This window comes from Engystomops pustulosus, chromosome 4 (assembly GCF_040894005.1).
Source record: "Engystomops pustulosus chromosome 4, aEngPut4.maternal, whole genome shotgun sequence".
NCBI classification, from domain to species: Eukaryota; Metazoa; Chordata; class Amphibia; order Anura; family Leptodactylidae; genus Engystomops; species Engystomops pustulosus.
Genome location: NC_092414.1, coordinates 81,444,460 through 81,467,061, shown reverse-complemented (window position 1 = coordinate 81,467,061; position 22,602 = coordinate 81,444,460). Strand labels below are relative to the sequence as shown.

The window sequence follows — 22,602 nt, the reverse complement described above, 5'->3', positions numbered from 1 at the left end:
TAAGATTGAAAACTGATTAAGAGGGCAGAGGAGAGAATGATGATATCTAGAGGGAAGTTGTAAGTTATATATAAGTTATATTACAAAGTGTCTTGTTTTCATTGTACCTTATTGAAAATTTTGTAACGATTTAGGTTTGTTGAAGATTCACAACATATAGTTGTTTTTTATGCTGCAGGTGGGCTGTGAATGTGGCTCTGAAGACTCTTGAGAAACTTTTATATATAACATCATCTTTCTCTTCTGATGACCTGCTTAAAGTAAGGCTATTATGATAATAAATACCAAAAAGAGAAAACCCAGTACTTAATAAACAACTCCTATTACTAATCAAAAGCATGCAATACCAATAGAAGTATATAGGATCCAAAAATAGGGGTGCTGTGGCGGTGGTCTTATCTTACTGGTTCAGACAATTTTAGCTACATGCAACACCCTGGTGGGTAATACAACTGGTTACAGCCAAATTGTATATACTGTTATGTGTTTGATACTTGGATAGTATTTATCATGTACTGTAATACTGTTGACCTTCGCCACATCTTTTGTTTTGTGGTTTTTAATGCGTGTTTTCAACCTTGTTTTCTTGATGGCCAATTAATAAAGTTTGTATGTTGTATATAATGAATTGAGTATTATGAAGTATGATTTATTTTTGGATCCTATATACTTCTATTGGTATTGCAAGGCTATTATGATGTTCTGTCTATATACATAGTTTATTATATACTGTATTACAAACTATTTTGCACAGTGTTTTCTGTTTAGAGCTGAAATTTTAAAAGCTACACAACAGCCCGGCTTTGTAGTCTGCACCTTCCCTTCCCAGCTTTTACGGTATATATATTATCAAGTGGTGTATTCTGCATCACCATAAACTGTTATGACGGATGACCCAATGGCGTTCAGCTGAACCTTGAAAAAAAAAAGTTTGGTTTGGTTACCTGAAGGGCTGGAGTGGAGAAGATGGCTCACTGTTTTTGCACGAAAAGTGGACCAAGAGGATAAGTAGTCAGATGTAAGCAGGAGGCAGGGCTTGGTGTGGCTAGGGGAAAGGATGGAGGGGGTTCTCAGCAGTGCGGATGGGTGACTGGTTGACTGCTGTACTGAGCACCGCACACCCCCTGACTAGAAAAAGGATGTGCATCTAACTTAATTTTAGATTAGATAGGATTGGACATATATAAAAATATCACCAGAGAACCTGCAACCGGCAATATAATGTACATTTTGTAGTTTAACAGGGCTTTGGCTTCTGACAGGTTCCCTTTTATATATTGCAATTGTGGGGTAACCCTAACATTCCAGAATAGTTTAAAAGAATGGGGATTGTGAAAAACATCAAATTTTACAAGAGTATAGGAAAGATGAGTCAATGGGATGGAATCTGGAATCAGGGCAACCTTGGTTATTAGAAGATCACTGAATAATGTAAGTGAAGTTCAGGTGAATCTGTGATATATAACACAAAACACACAAAGGCTGTTGGCTAAAACACTATGGTTGTGGAGCATGGAGGCACACTAAGGATTCTGGGAGGACAAATATTATCTTACAACACAATTTCCTCCTAATTCTACCCCTTTCTGGCCAGCAGAGGGAGTCTTAACGATTCACAATGTATGTTTGCAGTGTTTTTGTTGCTGCAATGTTTGCAGTGTTAGGCTGCATTCACACTGCCGCAAGGGGGACGTACATACGGCCGGCGTAAATACGCCTGATATAAGTCCCCCATGCAATGGGCGCATGGCGCACTACGGGAGCGGTATGGTGTGCGGCACCATACCGCTCCGTACCGGGAAAAAAATAGGAAATGTCCTATCTTTCTCCTTTGGACGGCGGCGTGCGCCATATGTTCCTATGGAGAGGAGCGGGGGTGAGCTGCGCTCACCTCCTCCTCCTCTCCCCGCGCGCCACCATTGCCCGCCGTGCTACAGTACGGCGGGCAACGGCGGTGTGAATGTAGCCTCAGTGTGATTAGAGTCATTAGCTGACAAATCAGCTGACACATCAGGGATAAACATCAACTAATTTTTTAGAGACAGAATCCTATTGTTCAAGAACAAACAGTGTGATCCTCCGGCTATTTAGACTGTAAGGATCCACATGGTTAGTAATGCCACCAGGCAGTACATTCAGGAGAAGCAACCCAAACATCTGCACAGATGAAAACATGATAATAATCCTGCAAGAAGTGGGTATTATAATATACATCTCCAAACTATACCTTAAATCCACCATAAGACAACCTAATTAGAGGAGGTCTTGTAGGTGAACACATAGGGGGTCATTTACTAAGGGCCCAATTCGCTTTTTCCCGACGTGTTACCCGAATATTTCCGATTTGCGCGGATTTCCCCTGAATTGCCCAGGGATTTTGGCGCACGCGATCGGATTGTGGCGCATCGGTGCTGGCATGCACGCGACAGAAATCAGGGGCGTGGCCGAACTAAAACCCGATGGATTCGGAAAAACCGCCGCATTTAAAAAAAAAAAATCTGTTGCGGAGCTTGCACTTACCTTCACTCAGCCCGGCTCGGTGAACTCCAGCGCGTTCCGATGCTTTTCAGCGCAGCAGCGCCACCTGGTGGACGGCGGGGGAACTACCTTAATGAATCCCGCAAATGGACCGGGTAAGTAAATCTGCCCCATTAAGTATACAAGAGGGGTGAGAATCAAAGATGGGGAAAATTCCCCCATCTATACACATGCAATGGTATATAAACAGACAGAAATCAGGAGGGTGGATCTATGAAATAAAGGGTGCAAAAGAAATTATGTCATTTAATCCGTTCGGTTTGACAGTTTGTAAGCGAAAAGATCCATTGTGATTCTTTTCTTTGAAACTGATCATCCCAGTCACCCCATCTCGGGGAGGGGAGTATTCTCTGCAGACCTTGAAACTTAAAGGTTTTTTGATTTCCTCCATGATAAAGGAGGGCATGATTTGCAAGAGGGACATCATCCCCACATCTAATATTTACAACATGCTCTAAGATTCTTTTTCTGAAATCCCTAAATGTCTTTCCAACATAATTGAGTGGACAAGAGAATGTGGCCATATATACCACACCAGTGGTTTGACAATTGATAAACGAAAACAGCACCTTTGGTAACACTCTTGAAAATTTTACTTTGAATAATGTGTTGGGGTGCTTCGCAATCACCACATCTGTAAGTATTATTTTACATTTCTGTAGGCAGGTGTTCTCTGCCACAACTGGTGGTAAGTGGCTGTGGACCAACTGATCACGCAAACTCCAGCCCCTTCTATAAGTTACATGATAATTATGTCATTATCATGTTTTAAAATACCCAGAATTTCTTGAGGATATTTTTGAACATTGGTACCTTGTCATCAAATGTACCAATCAATCTGATCGTTCCTTGTCCCTCCTTGTTCTGTTTGGGTATCAGATTATCTCTGTTAGTATTCCTAGCAAGGGTTCTAGCCTCCTCTAAAACCTAATTAGGGTACCTGCTCTTCTGGAAGAGATTCTGCAGGTCATCTGCTTTTATTTCAAAGTCCATTAGAGAGGAATAGTTTTTTTCTAATACGGAAAAACTGTCCTTTAGGAATCCCCCATTTAAGTGGGGGAGGATGATAACTCTGCCAGGCTAACAGACTGTTCGAAGCCGTTGGTTTACACAAGAATGATGTAGAGATCTGACCCTTTGGTTTAATACAAAAGTCTAGAAAGAAATGGTCTCAGGAAGAATTTCTGATGTCAATTTAATCCCAATCAGGTTCTCATTAAAAATCCCCACAAATTGATTGAAAGTGTCTATGGTATCAGCCCACAGCAGTACATCATCCATGTACCTTATCCATAGACTCACTTTTTGTCCATTCCTCCATATAGTCCACAAAAACATGGCACTCCTCCCACCAGCCCAGGAAGAGATTTGCGTGTTGACGCAGCAGGGCTGCCCATTGCGGTTCCCCTGAGCTGGTGGAAGAAGCACCCATCGAACAAATAATAGTTATGCTCCAAAATGAAGATAACAAGATTCATGATACGTTGATTGTCAGGATTCAGGGGTAGTGGACCCACTTTACCACCGCCAACAATGATGTAAGCTGCCACCTGGGAGCGGAATCTAAGTGGCACCTGGTTTTCATCACCGCTTGGACTTGCTGTGGCTCCTAAGGTGCAACTTTGCTTGCGGTGGTGACCAAGATGAAGTACAGAGTCATAGAGCGGAATCGTGGTCAGGAACAGGCAGGAGGTCAGGACAGGCAGCACAGGATCAAATTCAATGGCAGAGCAGAAGGTCAGGGCTGGCAGCAGAGGAACGTAGTCAGGAACGGAAACGGGGGTCACAACGGGATTTCACAATATAAGCGTAGGGTATAAGGAACAAGCTTTCTCTAGGGCTCAAGGCACAGGGGACACAGGAAGGGGCCAGATATTTAACAAGAAAGGCGAATGGCCAGAGCCAATTATCAGCACACTATCCCTTTAAATCTTAGACGGCGTACATAGGACATAGGTCACAGGAGCACCTGTGACATTGATTATGGAGCCGTAAATTGTTACTCTGTGATGGCAAAAAAAATTGGATTCCCAAACAGCCCTTGTCATGTGGGATGGAACTATACAAGGCTTCCATGTCCAAACTGGCTACAAATGTTCCCCCGGGTTCATGACAATGCCCAACAATCTTTTGTAGAGGGTGGTCTAATCGAATGGCGCACTCTGGAGTATAGGTTAAAAGGTTTTGTTTGTAATAAACGGTCTTCGAATCACAGCGCTTTTCGGGGCAAAAAAACCCTTTCTCAAGTGGAAAAGACTGATACCGAGGGTACAACAAAAGACCTCTAGTGGCATTCCGATCTTTTCTGAAGCCTGAAAATATTGACTATCCTAAGCACACCTAAATACTGTCCTTCCTTGCCACTTTCTACTACCGCCAATCTTTTGAGGACATCCATTGTGTCCTGCACATATGATGGTAGTGCCAGGACGAAAGGTCTGAGAATTACATCTACATAAGTGCTAATCCGCTATGTCAAACTGTTGATACCAGACACTACAGGGCGCCCTTGAAGGGGGGAGTAGCCCTTATGCACTTTTAATAAACAGGTGGCAATGGTTGGGTATTTGGGCATCATATAGTCAAATTCTTGTTTACTGATCAGACTCTCCTTAATGCTGGGTTAAGAATCTCCAACAATTGGTTACAACCTTGGTTATTAAGTGTTGAATTTTGGGCGAGAAATATTTAATAATTTTTTGGATGTGGGTATTCTATGCCAGTGAAATAAAGGGTAGGGTAGGTTTGGGGACAGGTCTGGATGGGGAGAGGGGATTTTCTATGTATTTATTTGCAATTTATATGCAGGCAGTTCCCGGGTTACGTACAAGATTCTGTAGGTTTGTTCTTAAGTTTACAGTATACAGAACTGTATACTTTATCATTGTAACCCCAGCCAAATTTGGATTTTAAAAATGTTGGATAATCATTAGAACCAAGATTAACAATAATGCTTTATTGTAGACACCTGTGATAACTGTTATAGCTGTTTATTATAGCCTAGGTCTAAAGTACAGTAAATTTAAACACCCAGAGGTCCATTTTTAACTATGGGTCGTCTGTAAGTCGGTTGTTCTTAAGGGTCCGCCTGCATTTCAAGGGTTTGATAATGTTTAAAATGTAATAAAAGAATTAAGGAAAACATTTGAAAAAACAAGCCATTAAAAATACTCTCATGCATTAACATTTTCCACACTGATAATTAAGAATATTGATTTAAATACTAATTACATGTTTTTTACATTTGTTTATCAAATACACTTTTCATTTGAAACAGTACTTGGCAAAGAGTAATTGGTAATCTGTTATATCCTTATGTATTACTGAACTGTATGAGATCTGCAATATACTACACAGAGCATAAGGTAGAATCCTCCAGAAATGTAAAGATATTTACAGGTTTTATTGTAATTGGAAACTAATGGTGTCTCTTATCCCATTGTGGAAATAAATCAGGTAGTAAGTAGATATGATTCTTTTTATTGTATGTAGCATTATCCCATTAGTTGTGCATTGTCCTGCTAATGTTTTCTTATAATAGCCAGTAGGGAGTGGACAATGCAAGGCACTTACTCAAGGCAATGTAAACCTGCAGAGAGGAGAGTGACATGTACATGAGGGTAGTAATGTCTCCCTGCAACCATGGAAGCCAAGCAATATTGGATGTGCCTGCAGCTGGGTTTCCCTGGTTACCTGCTCGACTTCTTTTCAGTATATTATTTCTCAAAGCCAGTAGTTTCCTTCTGTGATAATTAAACATTTTATAAGAGTGGGGGAGTCAGAATCAGAGCAGGTTACCAGCAAAAGCCATCTATCTGGCTATCTCTCATATGTGTATTTATAGGTGTATAATATTGTATCTATAGATACACATTCTCTCATACATACATATATTGTTAGGAGGGTTGTATATGAAGTTCATAGGAAGCAATGTGTACAATGATATTTTTGCGCCCCTTAGGTTATTATACTAATGGTATAATAGACATTCTACAGTCATGGCCACACGTTTTGAGAATGACACAAATATTATATTTTCACATGTTCTGTTGCCCTCTGGCTTTTATGTGTGTTTGTCAGATGTTTTTATCACATACAGAAATACAAGTGCAATCATATTATGAGTAACAAAAGCTTTTATTGACAGTTAGAATGAGTTAATGCAGCAAGTCAATATTTGCAGTGTTGACCCTTCTTCAGGACCTCTGCAATTCTCCCTGGCATGCTCTCAATCAACTTCTGGACCAAATCCTGACTGAGAGCAGTCCATTCTTGCACAATCAATGCTTGCATTTTGTCACAATTTGTTGCTTTTTGTTTGTCCACCCATCTCTTGATGATTGACCTCAAGTTCTCAATGGGATAAAGATCTGGGGAGTTTCCAGGCCATGGACCCAAAATCTCTATGTTTTGTTCCCTGAGCCATTTAGTTATCACCTTTGCTTTATGGCAAGGTGCTCCATCATGCTGGAAAAGGCATTGTTGATCACCAAACTGCTCTTAATCGGTTGGGAGAAGTTGCTCTTGGAGGACATTCTGTTACCATTCTTTATTCATGTTTTTAGGCAAGACTGAGAGAGACGATTCCCTTGGCTGAGAAGCAACCCCACACATGAATGGTTGCAGGATGCTTTACAGTTGGCATGAGACAAGACTGGTGGTATCGCTCACCTTGTCTTCTCCGAACAAGCTGTTTTCCAGATATTCCAAACAATCAGAAAGGGGATTCAGCAGAGAAAATGACTTTACCCCAGTCCTCAGCAGTCCACTCCCTGTACCTTTTGCAGATGTTTTTTCTGGAGAGAAGTGGCTTCTTTGCTGCCCTCCTTGACACCAGGCCTTGCTCCAAGAGTCTCTGCCTCACAGTGCGTGCAGATGCACTCACACCTGCCTGCTGCCATTCCTGAGCAAGCTCTGCACTGCTGGTAGCCCGATCCCAAAGCTAAAACACTTTTAAGAGACGGTCCTGGCGATTGCTGGTCCTTCTTGGGCGCCCTTGAGCCTTTTTGGCAACAATGGAACCTCTCTCCTTGTATTCCTTGATGATGGTATAGATTGTTGACTGAGGTGCAATCTTTCTAGCTGCCATACTCTTCCCTGTTAGGCCAGATATATTTGTGCAGTGCAATGATGACTGCACGTGTTTCTTTAGAGATAACCATGGTTAACAGAAGAGAAACAATGATGCCAAGCACCAACCATCTTTTAAAGTGCCCAGTGGTGTGATTCTTACTTAATCATGACAGATTGATCTCCAGCTCTGTCCTCATCAACACCCACACCTGTGTTACTGGAGCAATCAATGAAACGATGTTAGCTGCTCCTTTTAAGGCAGGCCTGCAATGAAGTTGAAATGTGTTTTGGGGGAAAAAGTTCATTTTCTAGGCAAATATTGACTTTGCAATTAATTGCTGTTAAGCTGATCACTCTTTATAACATTCTGGAGTATCGTATATACTCGAGTATAAGCCGACCCGAGTATAAGCCGAGACCCCTAATTTTACCACCAAAAACTGAGAAAACCTGTTGACTCGAGTATAAGCCGAGGGTGTAGTATACAGCCAGCTAGCCCCCTGTAGTATACAACCAGCCAGCCCCTGTAGTATACAGCCTGTCCCAAGTAGTATACAATCAGCCTGCCCCCATGAAGTATACAGCCTGCCCCCATGTATTATAGAGCCGGCCACAAGAAGTATACAGCCTGCCCTCATGTATTATACAGCCTGCCCCCATGTATTATGCAGCCTGCCCCAAGAAGTATACAGCCTGCCTCAAGAAGTATACAGCCTGCCCCAAAAAGTATACAGCCTGCCCCAAAAAGTATACAGCCTGCTCTCAGTATGCCTAGCGAATAATAAAAAAATAAACTTAATACTCACCCTCCGAGGATACGCACCTTTGATGCTTAGTGGCGGCTCCCGGTCCTCGGCGGCGGCTCCTGGTCCTCGGCGGCGGCTCCTGATCCTCTGCGGCGGCTTCTCTCTTCTATCCTCACTTGCCGGCAGTCGCGTCCATGCGACCTGCCGACGGGCGCACAGTGTGATGCAGAGGTGTCGCCGCTGATGATGTCATCAGCGGCGACACCGCTACATCATATTGTCGCCGAGGACCGGGAGCCGGAGGGTGAGTATTAATTTTTTTTATTATTATTATTGACTTGTGTATAAGCCGAGATGAGGTTTTTCAGCACATTTTTTGTGCTGAAAAACTCGGCTTATACACGAGTATATACGGTATATGCAAATTGCCATTATAAAACCTGATGCAGTAGACTTTGTAAAAATTAACATTTGTATCATTCTCAAAACTTTTGGCCATGACTGTATTCAGTGCAGTGCAGCCTCCTTGCTCATCTGTTCAGAGGCCAACTTGACTGTTAGATTTCTCTATCTCTTTGCTGCCAATTGTTCCATGATTCCTTAGCACAGCATCATATGGGCAGCTGGAGAATCTCTACCTAATGGGGCTGCATATCACACAGCGCTCTCCCAACCATTGATGCTGAAAAACCATCTCCATTTACATACTTAAAGAATACTGAAGAATACTTCCGGGAATATAAACATCTGATACAAAAACCCATAATGCTATAAATAAATAATCATAAAATAACTGAATGTCATTAGTCAAGAAATAGAGCTAAAATAGTTTGATTTTATGATTCACAAAATTTTATGGGCTTTCTAAAATAGACAGAGTTATCACCAAGATGGCCACCACTGGAAACTACAAGTCCCATGATCCTTTAGTTCTCAGTAACTCCTCCTCTCTCTTATGCTCTGCTCCTAGTGATAATGTAACAGATAGTACTGCTCTGTTACCATAGTAATAATGTGTAACTGCCATCACTGTATATTACCTCACTGAGATTAGCCACAACACTGGCTATACTGAATGCACTGCAACCAAACAACTACAGCTGGTTCAGAACATGTGATGTGGATATGTGACCAGAGGCCATCTTCTGTCCTGTGTCTCCTTATAGCTTATATTTTACTGACCCATTTGTATGATGCTTATCCCTGGAATACCCCTTTAAACCTGCTAGTGAAGACCCATATAAGCAACATCACCAAAGGAAATAGTACATTCCTGAAATGCGTTGTCCAACTTGACTGACTTTATCTTAATAAATACTTTTGTGATACAAATCAATAATACGTCAATACCAAATCTGACATTTTGCCTACATGTGCTACCTTCTGTAGAGTTTTTGTGGTATAGTCCATTCAATTACAATAAACAGGTATACATAGGATAGTGATCCCCAGTGACAACACAAATACACAGTGAATTATAGTGTAGGGGTTGTCACCATGAGATCACATGGCCCAACTGAAGAGAAAATAGGAAGATTTTTTAGATAGAAACAAACAACTGATCAAATTAATATCAACTGAATTATATACATTGGGATAGAGGGACATAATAAATGAATACAAAAATGACTAAAGTGACTAGCGTAAAAGGGGTATTCCCATTTCAGCAAACTAATGTTACTATTTGTATGATTAAAAATTATACAATTTTCCAGTATACTTTCTGTATCAATTCCAAGCTGTTTTATAGATCTCTGCTTGCTGTCATATCATAGAAAGCTTCAATATTTACTTCGAGTGGACAGAAATCTGCTCATGGTCACACAGGTGCAAGGCTTGTTATATCACAGAGAGTAATCAGAGCTGTGTGATATAACGAGCCGTGCACCTGTGTGACCATGGTCAGATATCTATCAAATGGAAGCAAACATTGAAGCTTTCTATAGAAAGACAGCAAGCAAAGATCTAGAAAACCGTAAGGAATTGATACAGACAGTATATTGGTAAATTGTATGTTTTCATTATACAAACAATACCATTTATTTTCTTAAATGGGAGTACCCCTTTAAGCTCTCATACAAGCAGCCATGTTATTGTTTTGTTCTGTACTGAATTATAACACGGGCTAACAATTGGGTGAGGACACAGACCATTAAAAACAAAATTGTGCCATAACCCTTTAGTCTCTGTTTCTGGGATTCCAATCTCACAGCTGATATTATTCAGGTACTTATTCCGGCAGATTTATAACAGAGAGTTGCAAAACCAGGGGAAAATAATTTATTCAGATTTGCACATCCATAAGAAAAGATAGTTTTAGCTCAATTTCAGATAAATGATCTCTCTCTGGATTTCCTGAAACAAAGCATCAAAATAACTGAGCATGAAAATTCGGAAGAAACCTACAACATACAAGTAAATAGGGGTTTTAATTGTTTGTAGCAGAATTCCTTGTATTTTGTAGCCTTGATGTACCTGTACATTATAGATTTTAAAGGGACTTGGTCATCAGATTTTACCCCATTTAACTACCAGACCCCCCAGGCAGTTTAAGAAATGTCCTTCCTAGTATTACATCATTTATGTGAAATCTTGTCCATTTATCTATGAAAAAATAATCATCCCCAAAGTTATGTGATGCATTGAGAATAACCACTTTTAAGGTCTGGAGGAGGGTCACTTCAGACACCCCTAATATAGTACTTAGCTTTTGGTTTCATATTAAAGGTAAGAATGTCATCTTTCAGACCGTAGGAGGGATGTGGGTCAGAACCAAATGCATCTTTATCTGCAGCATGCATTTCCAAAATTCTTTAACTGCCCATATAGATAGAAAAGACAGTTTTCAAACTTCCGCTTTTACACATTGCTGATTTGGTTGACATTTTGCATCTTGTTCTGAATTGTAAAAAAAGGAGTATAAAAAACCCTGACCGGAGCTCCCAATGATTCCAATACGGCTGTTTGTATACTCCTTTTTTTATTGTTTAAAGTGGGACTTGTTGGATCGGTCTCGGACTGTGGTGTTAGCTCCTGTGGTATGGAAGTGTGCTGCACTGTGTTTTTATAATTTTTTTTCTGAATTGGGTTGTTGCACTAACATTCTCCTATCTAAACATCATCATTACATCCATTATTGACAATAAATGAATACACCCTCTATCTGCTCAATTCATGTCTAGAAAATTCTCTATAGATCTTCATGAGTTAGTTCTAGTCATTTGCTACCTATGGCCTTGAGGCTGCTGTAAAGCAAATCACTAATTGTGTTACTGAAGCTCAGATGAGATGAGAGCCCCAATAATCCCCATTTTTCTGCTCTTATACTATTCTCAAGTCAATGTTTTTTTTTAATGGTAATGTCAATTCTGCTTTAAATTCAATGCAGGGTGACCTCCAGGCCGTGTGTGCCTATGTGTGTTTTATCTGCATGGCTGGTTTTAAATACAAGCAAAGCAGGAGTGTTGTGAACTATAATGTAAGTATACTAAGGAAAATACTAAAAAAAATGGATTCGTTGTTACATTGCTAATCAACACTTATAAAATAGCTAACTATTGTTTTACAAAGTGGGAAAGATGCTTCTATTGCAGTCTCCCGGAATACTCATAATATTTAATATTACTTAGGATAATATAAAGGAAGGATAATGAGACCTTCTATTACAGACTCCCTGGATATTCATGGCCTTTAACCTCTTCAGGACCATTAAGGTGCCATACACATCAGTTGTTTGCTGTATATTACAGGTGACACTATACTGTAACACAGCAGTCATAGATAACTATGATCGTGGGTGTTAACTCTCTACATACTAGGCGTATAAGATCCATTCCATGGCAGCCTTCGGGATCAGATAGGTTTGATGACCCAGGATGGCAGCTGTTGCTCGTGGCAAGTACACTACACACTGCAATACATTATCAGATGATCGCTTGTTCAAGTCCACCTGTGAAAAATGTAAGTAATCATTTTATAAATAAAAGTAAAGTAAAAGTCCCCAAAACACCATTGGTAAATGTATAAATAAAAAAAAATCATAAAAAACTACACATATTTGGTTTTGCCATGTCTACAATATAAAAATGAATGCAGTAAAAAAAGAAAGAAAACATTGCCAAAAATTATGAATTTACATGAAATCCATTCTCAAAATAATGTAGTATCACTTTTATTTGTCTACTTTTATTATGTTTGAAAATAGCACTACAGTAATGCCAGACGTAGTAACCCCTTAACAATTCCTCTCATACAGTTTTAAGCAACAGCGCCAGCCACACACAGACCCATCAGTAGGCACAATGTGCACCCTTAATATTTTCCAGTCCTTGCTCCAACACAGCTTTCTTCAAAGGGCTTATACACACAACTGTATGCTTCACGGCTGCCGGTTGGAGAAGCGGCGTGCTCTCCTCTCCATAGGAAGCTGAGCAACTGCACCGCAAATCCAAAAATAAGACCTGCTCAATTTTATGCTGCGCAGCCATAAAATGGACACAGTGTATTGAGATTCCTAGTGTTCACCCCACTGTGGCCGGGTGTCATTGACCTCTATGGGGGCCCCCAATACAGTCATGTGTACGGGGGCTTACTTGTCTGTGAAAGTGAGATATCTGTGAGCAGTCATAAAAGGTTACATGTATCTTCCAAGACTTTCCTGCAATATACTGCATAAAACTATACTTTATAGCAGGTGTCGCAGGACTCGGGGTGCATGATGTAACTTTGTATCAAGGACTGTGTGCTGTCATGTACTGAGGTCCCATATAATGAATCAGTGCAATTTATTCCATAGAATGTAGATCTGCAATACCTCCATGTAACAATAACATGTAACATGTGACCTATTGAGGGTTCACACATAGGTTTGAGTCTCATAGCAGCCACTTACACTTTACAAACTATCCTGGTTCTACAGTCCTGAATCCCAAATATTATTTGGATTGTAATCACTTTTGTGATTATGTTTCTTTTAAGCAACAATTTTCAACTCAACTATCATTCCACTTACGTGGCTATTAAATAGTGTGCAGTGATTTGCTGACATGTTGTAAAAGATAAAGCACATCCACTACCATTCAATGTAATATTGGATTGTTCAGATTGTCAGTGTTCTATTATTTGTAAGCAACCCAGAGTATTCAGATGTATTGACTCGGTAAATTACAGTGACGACTATACACATTTGTTCAACAAATTTGTTCAATGAATAGACTGTGTCTAGGATAAAGTTCTATCCTCCAGCTGTAGTGTCCTCCTGTGAAATAGCTCAAATGGAAAAATAAGAACATTGCAAGAAAAAGTTATTAACACTTTTTCTCTAAAGTAGTTGCCAATCTAGCATACTAAAGCGGCCGCCAAGAAAACTGGTGGGGAAGGCATACTGAATCATCATGAAAACGAATGAGCTGATTTGTACCATAGGAATATAGGGGGAGACTTATCTTGTTATCTATGTTTTGGCCATCTTTAACTTTTTAAGAAGTCACAAAAATATGCAAAAAATGGTCTCAGGTGCCAAACTTGGCAGGAAGAAATTGGATGACCAACTTTGCTTCCTCCTCACCGGTCCAATTTAACACAAGGAATATCTTCCCCACAGAGATGATGCAATTACCCACTAGTCCATTCTCTTTAGGCCAGCTATCTCCCACAGTCCTAGAGAAGAGACTGGAGCACTGGTCCAACATGCTTCTCAGAGCTTCATTTATATGGGGTACTTCAGGAAACTTTTAAGGTGCCTTTCTAATGATTGCTGGGGGCTCCCCTGGTGGAGCCCCAGTGAAGAGAAGCTTATCTCCTATCCTGTGGATAGGAGACAAGTGTCCTCAATTGAAAAATCCCTTAACCCCTTCGCGTCTAAGCCATTATATAGCTTCAGGACCAAGCACAATTTTTAAAATCTGTTCTGTGTCACTATTTGCAGTTATAAATTTAGAACGGTTTATCATACCTAGGTAATTTTGAGATTGTTTTTTTGTGACATGTTGTACTTCACGTTAGTGGTATATTTTGGTTGTTATGCTTTGCATTTATTTATTATAAAGTAAGAAATTTGGTAAAAATTTTGAAAAAATGGCAATTTTTTGATTTCTAAATGTTATTCCCATTTTACAGTAAGTCTAACCACCCAAATTAGTAACTAATTAACATTTACCATAAATCTACTTTATGTTGGCATCATTTTTTAAATGTTATAATATTTTATTTGGCCATTAGGTGACTTTCTAATAGAACAGCAATTTTTCTAATTTTCAAAAAAATGTAAGATTCAATGATTTTAGAGGTCATTTCATATTGTAAAGGGTTTTACAAGTTATATTTTGTGGAACTCCTCACAAATCATCCCATTTTTAAAACTGCACCCCTCAAACTGCTCAGAACAGCCATTGATAAGTTTGTTAACCCTTTCAGTGTCTCATATGAATTGAAACAAGATGGAGGTTCCATTTGGAATTTTCTAATTTTTACAATTAAGTTAATATTTAGCCCTAAAATACATATGTCCATACAGGATAAAAGGAAAAAACCTCACAAATTTTTGTTTGTGCAGTTTCTTTTTACTATGGCAATAATCCCCATGTGGATGTAAACCGCTTTATGAGGCCACAATAGGGTAAAGAATAGAAAGAGCGCCATTGAGCTTTTGGAGGGCAGATTAGGCGAAGGACACAGATCAGGTGCCAGGACACATTTCAAAAGTTCCTGAGGTTTCCAGAAGGGTGAAACCCCCAACAAATGACACCATTTTTGAAACTACACCCCTGAAAGAATGTATTTTTGGTTATGATCAGCCTTTTGACGCAATGGTTTTTTTACAGTTTTCTGTTGAAATGTAGCGTGAAAAAAATCTTTGTGCCATTTTTCACAAATTCAGCATTTATAGGACAGATTTGTCAGATGCAGAGCATGAAAGTGAAACCAATGGGCTTAATTTTTATAGTGCAGTTTCTCCTGAGTTCAGAAATACGCCCAAAGTGGCATAAATATGTTCACTGGACATACGGCAGGGCCTGCAAGTGAAGCATCAACCTGAGGCGTTCAAAGACCAATATTTGAATGATTGATTCACCAGCCCCAAGTAATGTTCAAAGAGACCGTGGACCCCCAGAATGATGGAAACCCCCCACAAATGACACCATTTTTGAAACTACACCCCTGAAAGAATGTATTTATGGTTATGATAAGCCTTTTGATGCTATGGTTGTTTTACAGTTTTTTGTTGAAATGTAGTGTGAAAAAAAATTTTATGCCATTTTTCACAAATTCAGCATTTATAGGACAGATTTGTCAGATGCAGAGCATGAAAGTGAAACAAATGGGCTTAAATTTTATAGTGCTGTTTTTCCTGAGTTCAGAAATACGCCCAAAGTGGCATAAATATGTTCACTGGACATACGGCAGGGCCTGCAAGTGAAGCAGCAACCTGAGGTGTTCAAAGACCAATATTTGAATGATTGATTCACCAGCCCCAAGTAATGTTCAAAGAGACCGTGGACCCCCAGAATGATGGAAACCCCCCACAAATGACACCATTTTTGAAACTACACCCCTGAAAGAATGTATTTATGGTTATGATAAGCCTTTTGATGCTATGGTTGTTTTACAGTTTTTTGTTGAAATGTAGTGTGAAAAAAATTTTTGTGCCATTTTTCACAAATTCAGCATTTATAGGACAGATTTGTCAGATGCAGAGCATGAAAGTGAAACAAATGGGCTTATTTTTAATAGTGCTGTTTCTCCTGAGTTCAGAAATACGCCCAAAGTGGCATAAATATGTTCACTGGACATACGGCAGGGCCTGCAAGTGAAGCAGCAACCTGAGGCGTTCAAAGACCAATATTTGAATGATTGATTCACCAGCCCCAAGTAATGTTCAAAGAGACCGTGGACCCCCAGAATGATGGAAACCCCCCACAAATGACACCATTTTTGAAACTACACCCCTGAAAGAATGTATTTATGGTTATGATAAGCCTTTTGATGCTATGGTTGTTTTACAGTTTTTTGTTGAAATGTAGTGTGAAAAAAAATTTTGTGCCATTTTTCACAAATTCAGCATTTATAGGACAGATTTGTCAGATGCAGAGCATGAAAGTGAAACAAATGGGCTTAATTTTTATAGTGCTGTTTCTCCTGAGTTCAGAAATACGCCCAAAGTGGCATAAATATGTTCACTGGACATACGGCAGGGCCTGCAAGTGAAGCAGCAACCTGAGGCGTTCAAAGACCAATATTTGAATGATTGATTCACCAGCCCCAAGTAATGTTCAAAGAGACCGTGGACCCCCAGAATGATGGAAACCCCCCACAAATGACACCATTTTTGAAACTACACCCCTGAAAGAATGTATTTATGGTTATGATCAGCCTTTTGACGCTATGGTTTTTTTAGAGTTTTTTGTTGAAATGTAGCGTGAAAAAAAATTTTGTGCCATTTTTCACAAATTCAGCATTTATAGGACAGATTTGTCAGATGCAGAGCATGAAAGTGAAACAAATGGGCTTAATTTTTATAGTGCTGTTTCTCCTGAGTTCAGAAATACCCCCAAAGTGGCATAAATATATTCACTGGACATATGGCAGGGCCTGCAAGTGATAGGACAATGCAAGGATTTTGAAGCTTTTAGGGCTATTTCCCTATAGGTTTTGCAGGTCCCAGTTTGATTTACATAGGCCCTTATAGCCAGAAGTACCTCTGTTTTATAAAAGACCACACTAAATATTTTTTAAGGGGTTTTGTATATACGCTTGTATTGTTCTCTTGTTTTTTTGGAACAGATGTGGTGAATATCTGAAATATTGAAACACATTTTTTATCAAAAATGTCCACTTAGTACATCATTTTCATGCAACAGCAAAAATGTGGAAAAATATACTCTGACATTTATAAGGTTATTTCCCCTGCTTTCACAAAATAAACCTTTATATACTGCCTGGACACATGGCAGGGCCTGGAAGTGATAGAACGCCACAAGGATTCTGAGGCTTTCATTTACTTGGTATTCATCTAGGGGTATAATGGGAATTATGGAGGTGGACGAGATTAGGGGTTCAAAGTATTCAAATAAAAAAAGAAAACAGGTAAAAAAGAAATTTATAAGTCCAGGGATGTGTGGTAAATGCGGAAGCAGTTTTTAATACAAAGACCAGGGTGGGAGGGACATGTGTCGCACTGATATGTTGTGTCTTTGCGTTTGCCATTTTTGTAGCAGACAACACATCTTTTCTGGGGGTGACTTTTTTTTGCAGTGGGGGGCACTACTCCAGGAAAGTGCTGCCCAGGAACAATTCTGCAGACAGCAGTCGCAGAGGCAGAACTTTCTCCTCCCTCTGCCGCATTATCACCAAAGAGAAGACATTTAATTACCTTCTCCTGGTATTCCAGGTATGATCCCTGGTGACCAGTGCTCCTAAAGATGACATAGGAGTTGTACAATGCCGTTTGGATAAAATATACTGCCAGCTTTTTGTACCATATTTTACATTTCCGCATGGCATTGTACGGTTTGAGGATCTGGTCAGACATGTCCACTCCCCCCATAAATTTATTGTAATGCTGAATGCATAGTGGTCTTGAGATAGGTTCTGCTGTTCCGCGGACAGGGACAAGGGAGCTGCTGGCATCATGAATGCTAGATAGCATAAACACTTCTTTTTTGTCCCTAAATTTTAAAAAGAGGACCCCATCACTGTGAAGTGCTCTGCTCTCCCCAACCTGCAGGGTTTGGCTTATTAGGGTCTTGGGAAGGTGCCTCTGATTCCTGCGGATCGTCCCACATGCGAGTGTTTTTTTCTCAGCCAGGCACTGAAACAAGGGCACACTTGTGTACCAATTATCCAGGTACACGTGGTAACCCTTGTCAAACACTGAATGCAGGAGGTCCCAGGCAATCTTCCCAGTTATTGTGAGGGATGGAGGACAATCAGGGGGCTGAATTTGACTGTCCCTTCCCTCATAGATCCGAAATGTGTGAGTGTAGCCTGTTTCGGACTCACACATTTTGTAAATCTTTATGCCATATCTGGCACGTTTGTTAGGCAAATATTGCCTAAACTTTATTCTCCCCTTGAAGTGCACAAGGGACTCATCCACCGAAATCTCTCTTTTTGGGGTGTATAGGGAAGAAAATTTTTGGCTTAGAAATTTAATCAGGGGCCGAATCTTATACAGTCTGTCAAAACTGGGGTCATTTTGGGGGGGGCATTGGGAATTGTCTGCAAAATGGAGAAATTTTTGGACGGCCTCAAAGCGAGCCCTGGGCATTGTTGATCCATACAAGGGGGTATGATGTAAGAGATCTTTAGACCAATAGTCCCTTACTGATGGTTTTTTTGTAAGGCCCATATTTAGCACTAATGCCCAAAATTTTTTTATTTCTTCTCTAGTGGTTGGATACCATCTATATGGCCTGGCATAAAATGAATTGGGGTTAGTTTCTAAAAATTGCTGGGCATATAAGTTGGTTTGCTCAACAATCAAGTCCAGCAGGTCATCTGTAAAAAATAATTTGAAATGGCCAATTTCAGATAACCCTGCTGTTTGTACTTGGGCTCCTGGAACAGCGGTAAAGTCAAGTACTTGGGGGACATAGGAGGTTGTGGAAAACCAGTTACTTTCTGGAGGTGGAGGTAAAACTGGAGTTATGGCCCTCCTAACCCTGCGAGGAGGTTCTTCATTATCAGATGAGGAAGAAGAAGAGGAGGACAGAACAAATTCTGAGCCTCCCTCACTCGCTGATTCTGTATCTGAGGCTAACATAGCATACGCCTCCTCAGCACTGTATGTTTTTTGTGTCATTTTGTCTAATGCACTTTATTTGAAACTGTAACAATGTGTAATGTAATTTACTTGCAAATGTAACAATCGTTACAGTGACACTGACTGCTGCTGGTGGACACAGATGAACTGTCACTGTTCAAAACTGTCAGTCTGACAGTGAATAACGCTGTTGGACTCTCGCTGACACTGAAACTGGCTGTGACGGACACTGACTGGCTGTGGCGGACGCTGACTGACTGTGGCGGACGCTGACTGACTGTGACGGACGCTGACTGACTGTGACGGACGCTGACTGACTGTGACGGACGCTGACTGACTGTGACGGACGCTGACTGACACTAATTGATTATAACACTAACACTGACTTTTTTAAAAAATTTTTATGTATAAGTTTTTTTGACAAAGAACAAAGAAACTGAAGCTCCCTTAGATTAGGAGACTCTGACGGACGCTGACACTGAAACTGGCTGTGACGGACGCTCACTGACTGTGGCGGACGCTGACTGACTGTGGCGGACACTGACTGTGGCGGACGCTGACTGACTGTGGCGGACGCTGACTGACTGTGACGGACGCTGACTGACACTAATTGATTATAACACTAACACTGACTTTTTTTAAAATTTTTTATGTATAAGTTTTTTTGACAAAGAACAAAGAAACTGAAGCTCCCTTAGATTAGGAGACTCTGACGGACGCTGACACTGAAACTGGCTGTGACGGACGCTGACTGACTGTGACGGACGCTTACTGACTGTGGCGGACGCTGACTGACTGTGGCGGACGCTGACTGTCACAGACACTGACTGACTGTGACGGACGCTGACTGACTGTGACGGACGCTGACTGACTGTGACGGACGCTCACTGACTGTGACGGACGCTGACTGACTGTGACGGACGCTGACTGACACTAATTGATTATAACACTAACACTGACTTTTTTTTAAATTTTTTTATGTATAAGTTTTTTTGACAAAGAACAAAGAAACTGAAGCTCCCTTAGATTAGGAGACTCTGACGGACGCTGACACTGAAACTGGCTGCGACGGAAGCTCTCTGGCTGTGGCGGACGCTGACTGACTGTGGCGGACGCTGACTGACTGTGGCGGACGCTCACTGACTGTGACGGACGCTGACTGACTGTGGCGGACGCTGACTGACTGTGGCGGACGCTCACTGACTGTGACGGACGCTCACTGACTGTGACGGACGCTCACTGACTGTTGCGGACGCTGACTGACTGTGGCGGACGCTGACCGACTGTGGCGGACGCTGACTGTCACGGACACTGACTGACTGTGACGGACGCTGACTGACTGTGACGGACGCTGACGGACACTAATTGATTATAACACTAACACTGACTTTTTTAAAAAATTTTTATGTATAAGTTTTTTTGACAAAGAACAAAGAAACTGAACTCTGACAGACGCTCACTGACTCTGACGGACGCTCACTGACTCTGACGGACGCTCACTGACTCTGACGGACGCTCACTGACTCTGACGGACGCTCACTGACTCTGACGGACGCTCACTGACTCTGACGGACGCTCACTGACTCTGACGGACGCTCACTGACTCTGACGGACGCTCACTGACTCTGACGGACGCTCACTGACTCTGACGGACGCTAACTGACGCTGACGGACGCTAACTGACGCTGACGGACGCTAACTGACGCTGACGGACGCTAACTGACACTGACGGACGCTAACCGACACTGACGGACGCTATCTGACACTGACAGACACTGACTGATGCTGACGGAAGCTAACTGACACTGACGGATGCTAACTGACACTGACTGATGCTCACTGACGCTGACGGACACTAACTGACACTGACTGACACTGATACTAACTAACACTGACTTTTTTTTTTTTTTTTTAGTTTTTTTGACAAAAAAAAAAAGAAACTGGGAACTCCCTAATAGTGTGGGAGTTATGGGGGATGATCACAGAGGGGCAGCTGTGATCAAAGGGTTAAAATGGTGGATTTTGACTATGAGGGGACAGCAGAAGGACACAGGCTCCGTTCTCTTCACTTCACAACGCTGAATGAGGAGAATGGAGCTTGCAGCCCTCCTCTGTCCTCCTCTTGACACGTGATCGCTGTCTGATTGGCCATTCTGTACAGATCGGCCAATCAGAGCGATCGCCGGCAAGGGACGGCTGTGATAGGTCCCTTGCCAGTTACTAGGATACCGGACCCGGCGGCCGGCGCCGAGATCGCGGGTCTGTGTCACTGTCACTCGTGACAGTGACACTTTAAAGTTGTGACGTGACTCTACGTCTAGGTGCGGGAAAGAGCCGCATCCTATGACGTAGAGTCACGTCAAGGTGCACAAAGGGGTTAAATACACAAACATCACAAACATACAATGAGTAGATACTTAACTGAGAAAATATTTTTTGCTGACCTTCTATTTTACAATAACCTTTTGAAAATGATGAAATTGTTGTAAATGAATGTCATTACATATATACAGGGCTAGGGAAATAAACAGTATGGCAGCGCTTGCAACGTTGACCGATTTTAATTGCATTGCTCAGGTGTGTGATTTCTTAAAGGTTACGATGTTAGCAACTACACAAGAGGAACATTTCACCATCTGCTGGTATTTTTTTTAATAGAAACAACTAAGTTTTAGAATTGAAGTTGCAATGTCTCAACTTAAGATATTTTCATCAAGAAAACTGGAACTGAATCAGTTTACAGAGAAAAATGATTTGCAACAGAAGGTGATAGAAATGGAGAATGGTAAGAAACAAATCTGTTCTAGGATGACAGCTAAAAGGAGCAGAGACGCTTTTATTTTGGTCTTGCAACTTGATTGTTTTCTGAAACTGGCAGAACATTTATACAGTGAATATATGGCAGTTTAACATTGACTTGTTCTGGCATTAGACAAACACAAATAATGTTACCAGTAAGTATACAATACATTTTATGGCATAATGCATGTTCTTTTCCCAAAGAATAACAACTATGAGCTGTACAGATGATGCTTTCTTATTTGGGTTCTAAAATCAACTTAAGGGCTATGTGTGTGTTATCAGAACCTCTCTATGCTGTAGCTTTACAAGTTGTTACATTCTGAAGAAGGACTTCTCCACTACCACTGTGTGCTCGCTGCTGCCGAGTTTACAGGAAGTGTAGAAGAGAGGGTGGGATTTAGAAGTGTTGCTGCACAGTGTAACAGCCTGTAAGAGCTTCTGTAATTCCCATAGCTCTTCAGGCTCATAAGCACAGTTTTAAAAATTGATTTTAAAAGATTACCATGATCACCGTGCCTGGATCTATCAGTAAGTGCCCCTGGATTTTGATAGTAGAGTTCCTTTAAAAGACATAATTCATTAGTAATATTAGTAATATCAGTTTAGTTTCGTAGCTGTGTCCAAATAAACATTGTTCCTCAGAACCTATTTTATTATATCTCTATATGCCGCAATTGTGGA

The 22,602-nt window shown here is 40.9% G+C and overlaps 1 protein-coding gene across 1 annotated transcript in view; it reads left to right on the top strand.

The window, feature by feature from the left end:
• The window catches only part of LOC140128460 (uncharacterized), a 137,597-nt gene that overhangs the window by 58,297 nt on the left and 56,698 nt on the right, over nt 1-22,602 (top strand). The window contains exons 8-10 of the mRNA XM_072150167.1: nt 179-260; nt 11,746-11,835; nt 21,778-21,904. Coding sequence (XP_072006268.1) covers nt 179-260; nt 11,746-11,835; nt 21,778-21,904 — 299 coding nt within the window. The remainder of the gene's footprint in view (nt 1-178; nt 261-11,745; nt 11,836-21,777; nt 21,905-22,602) is intronic.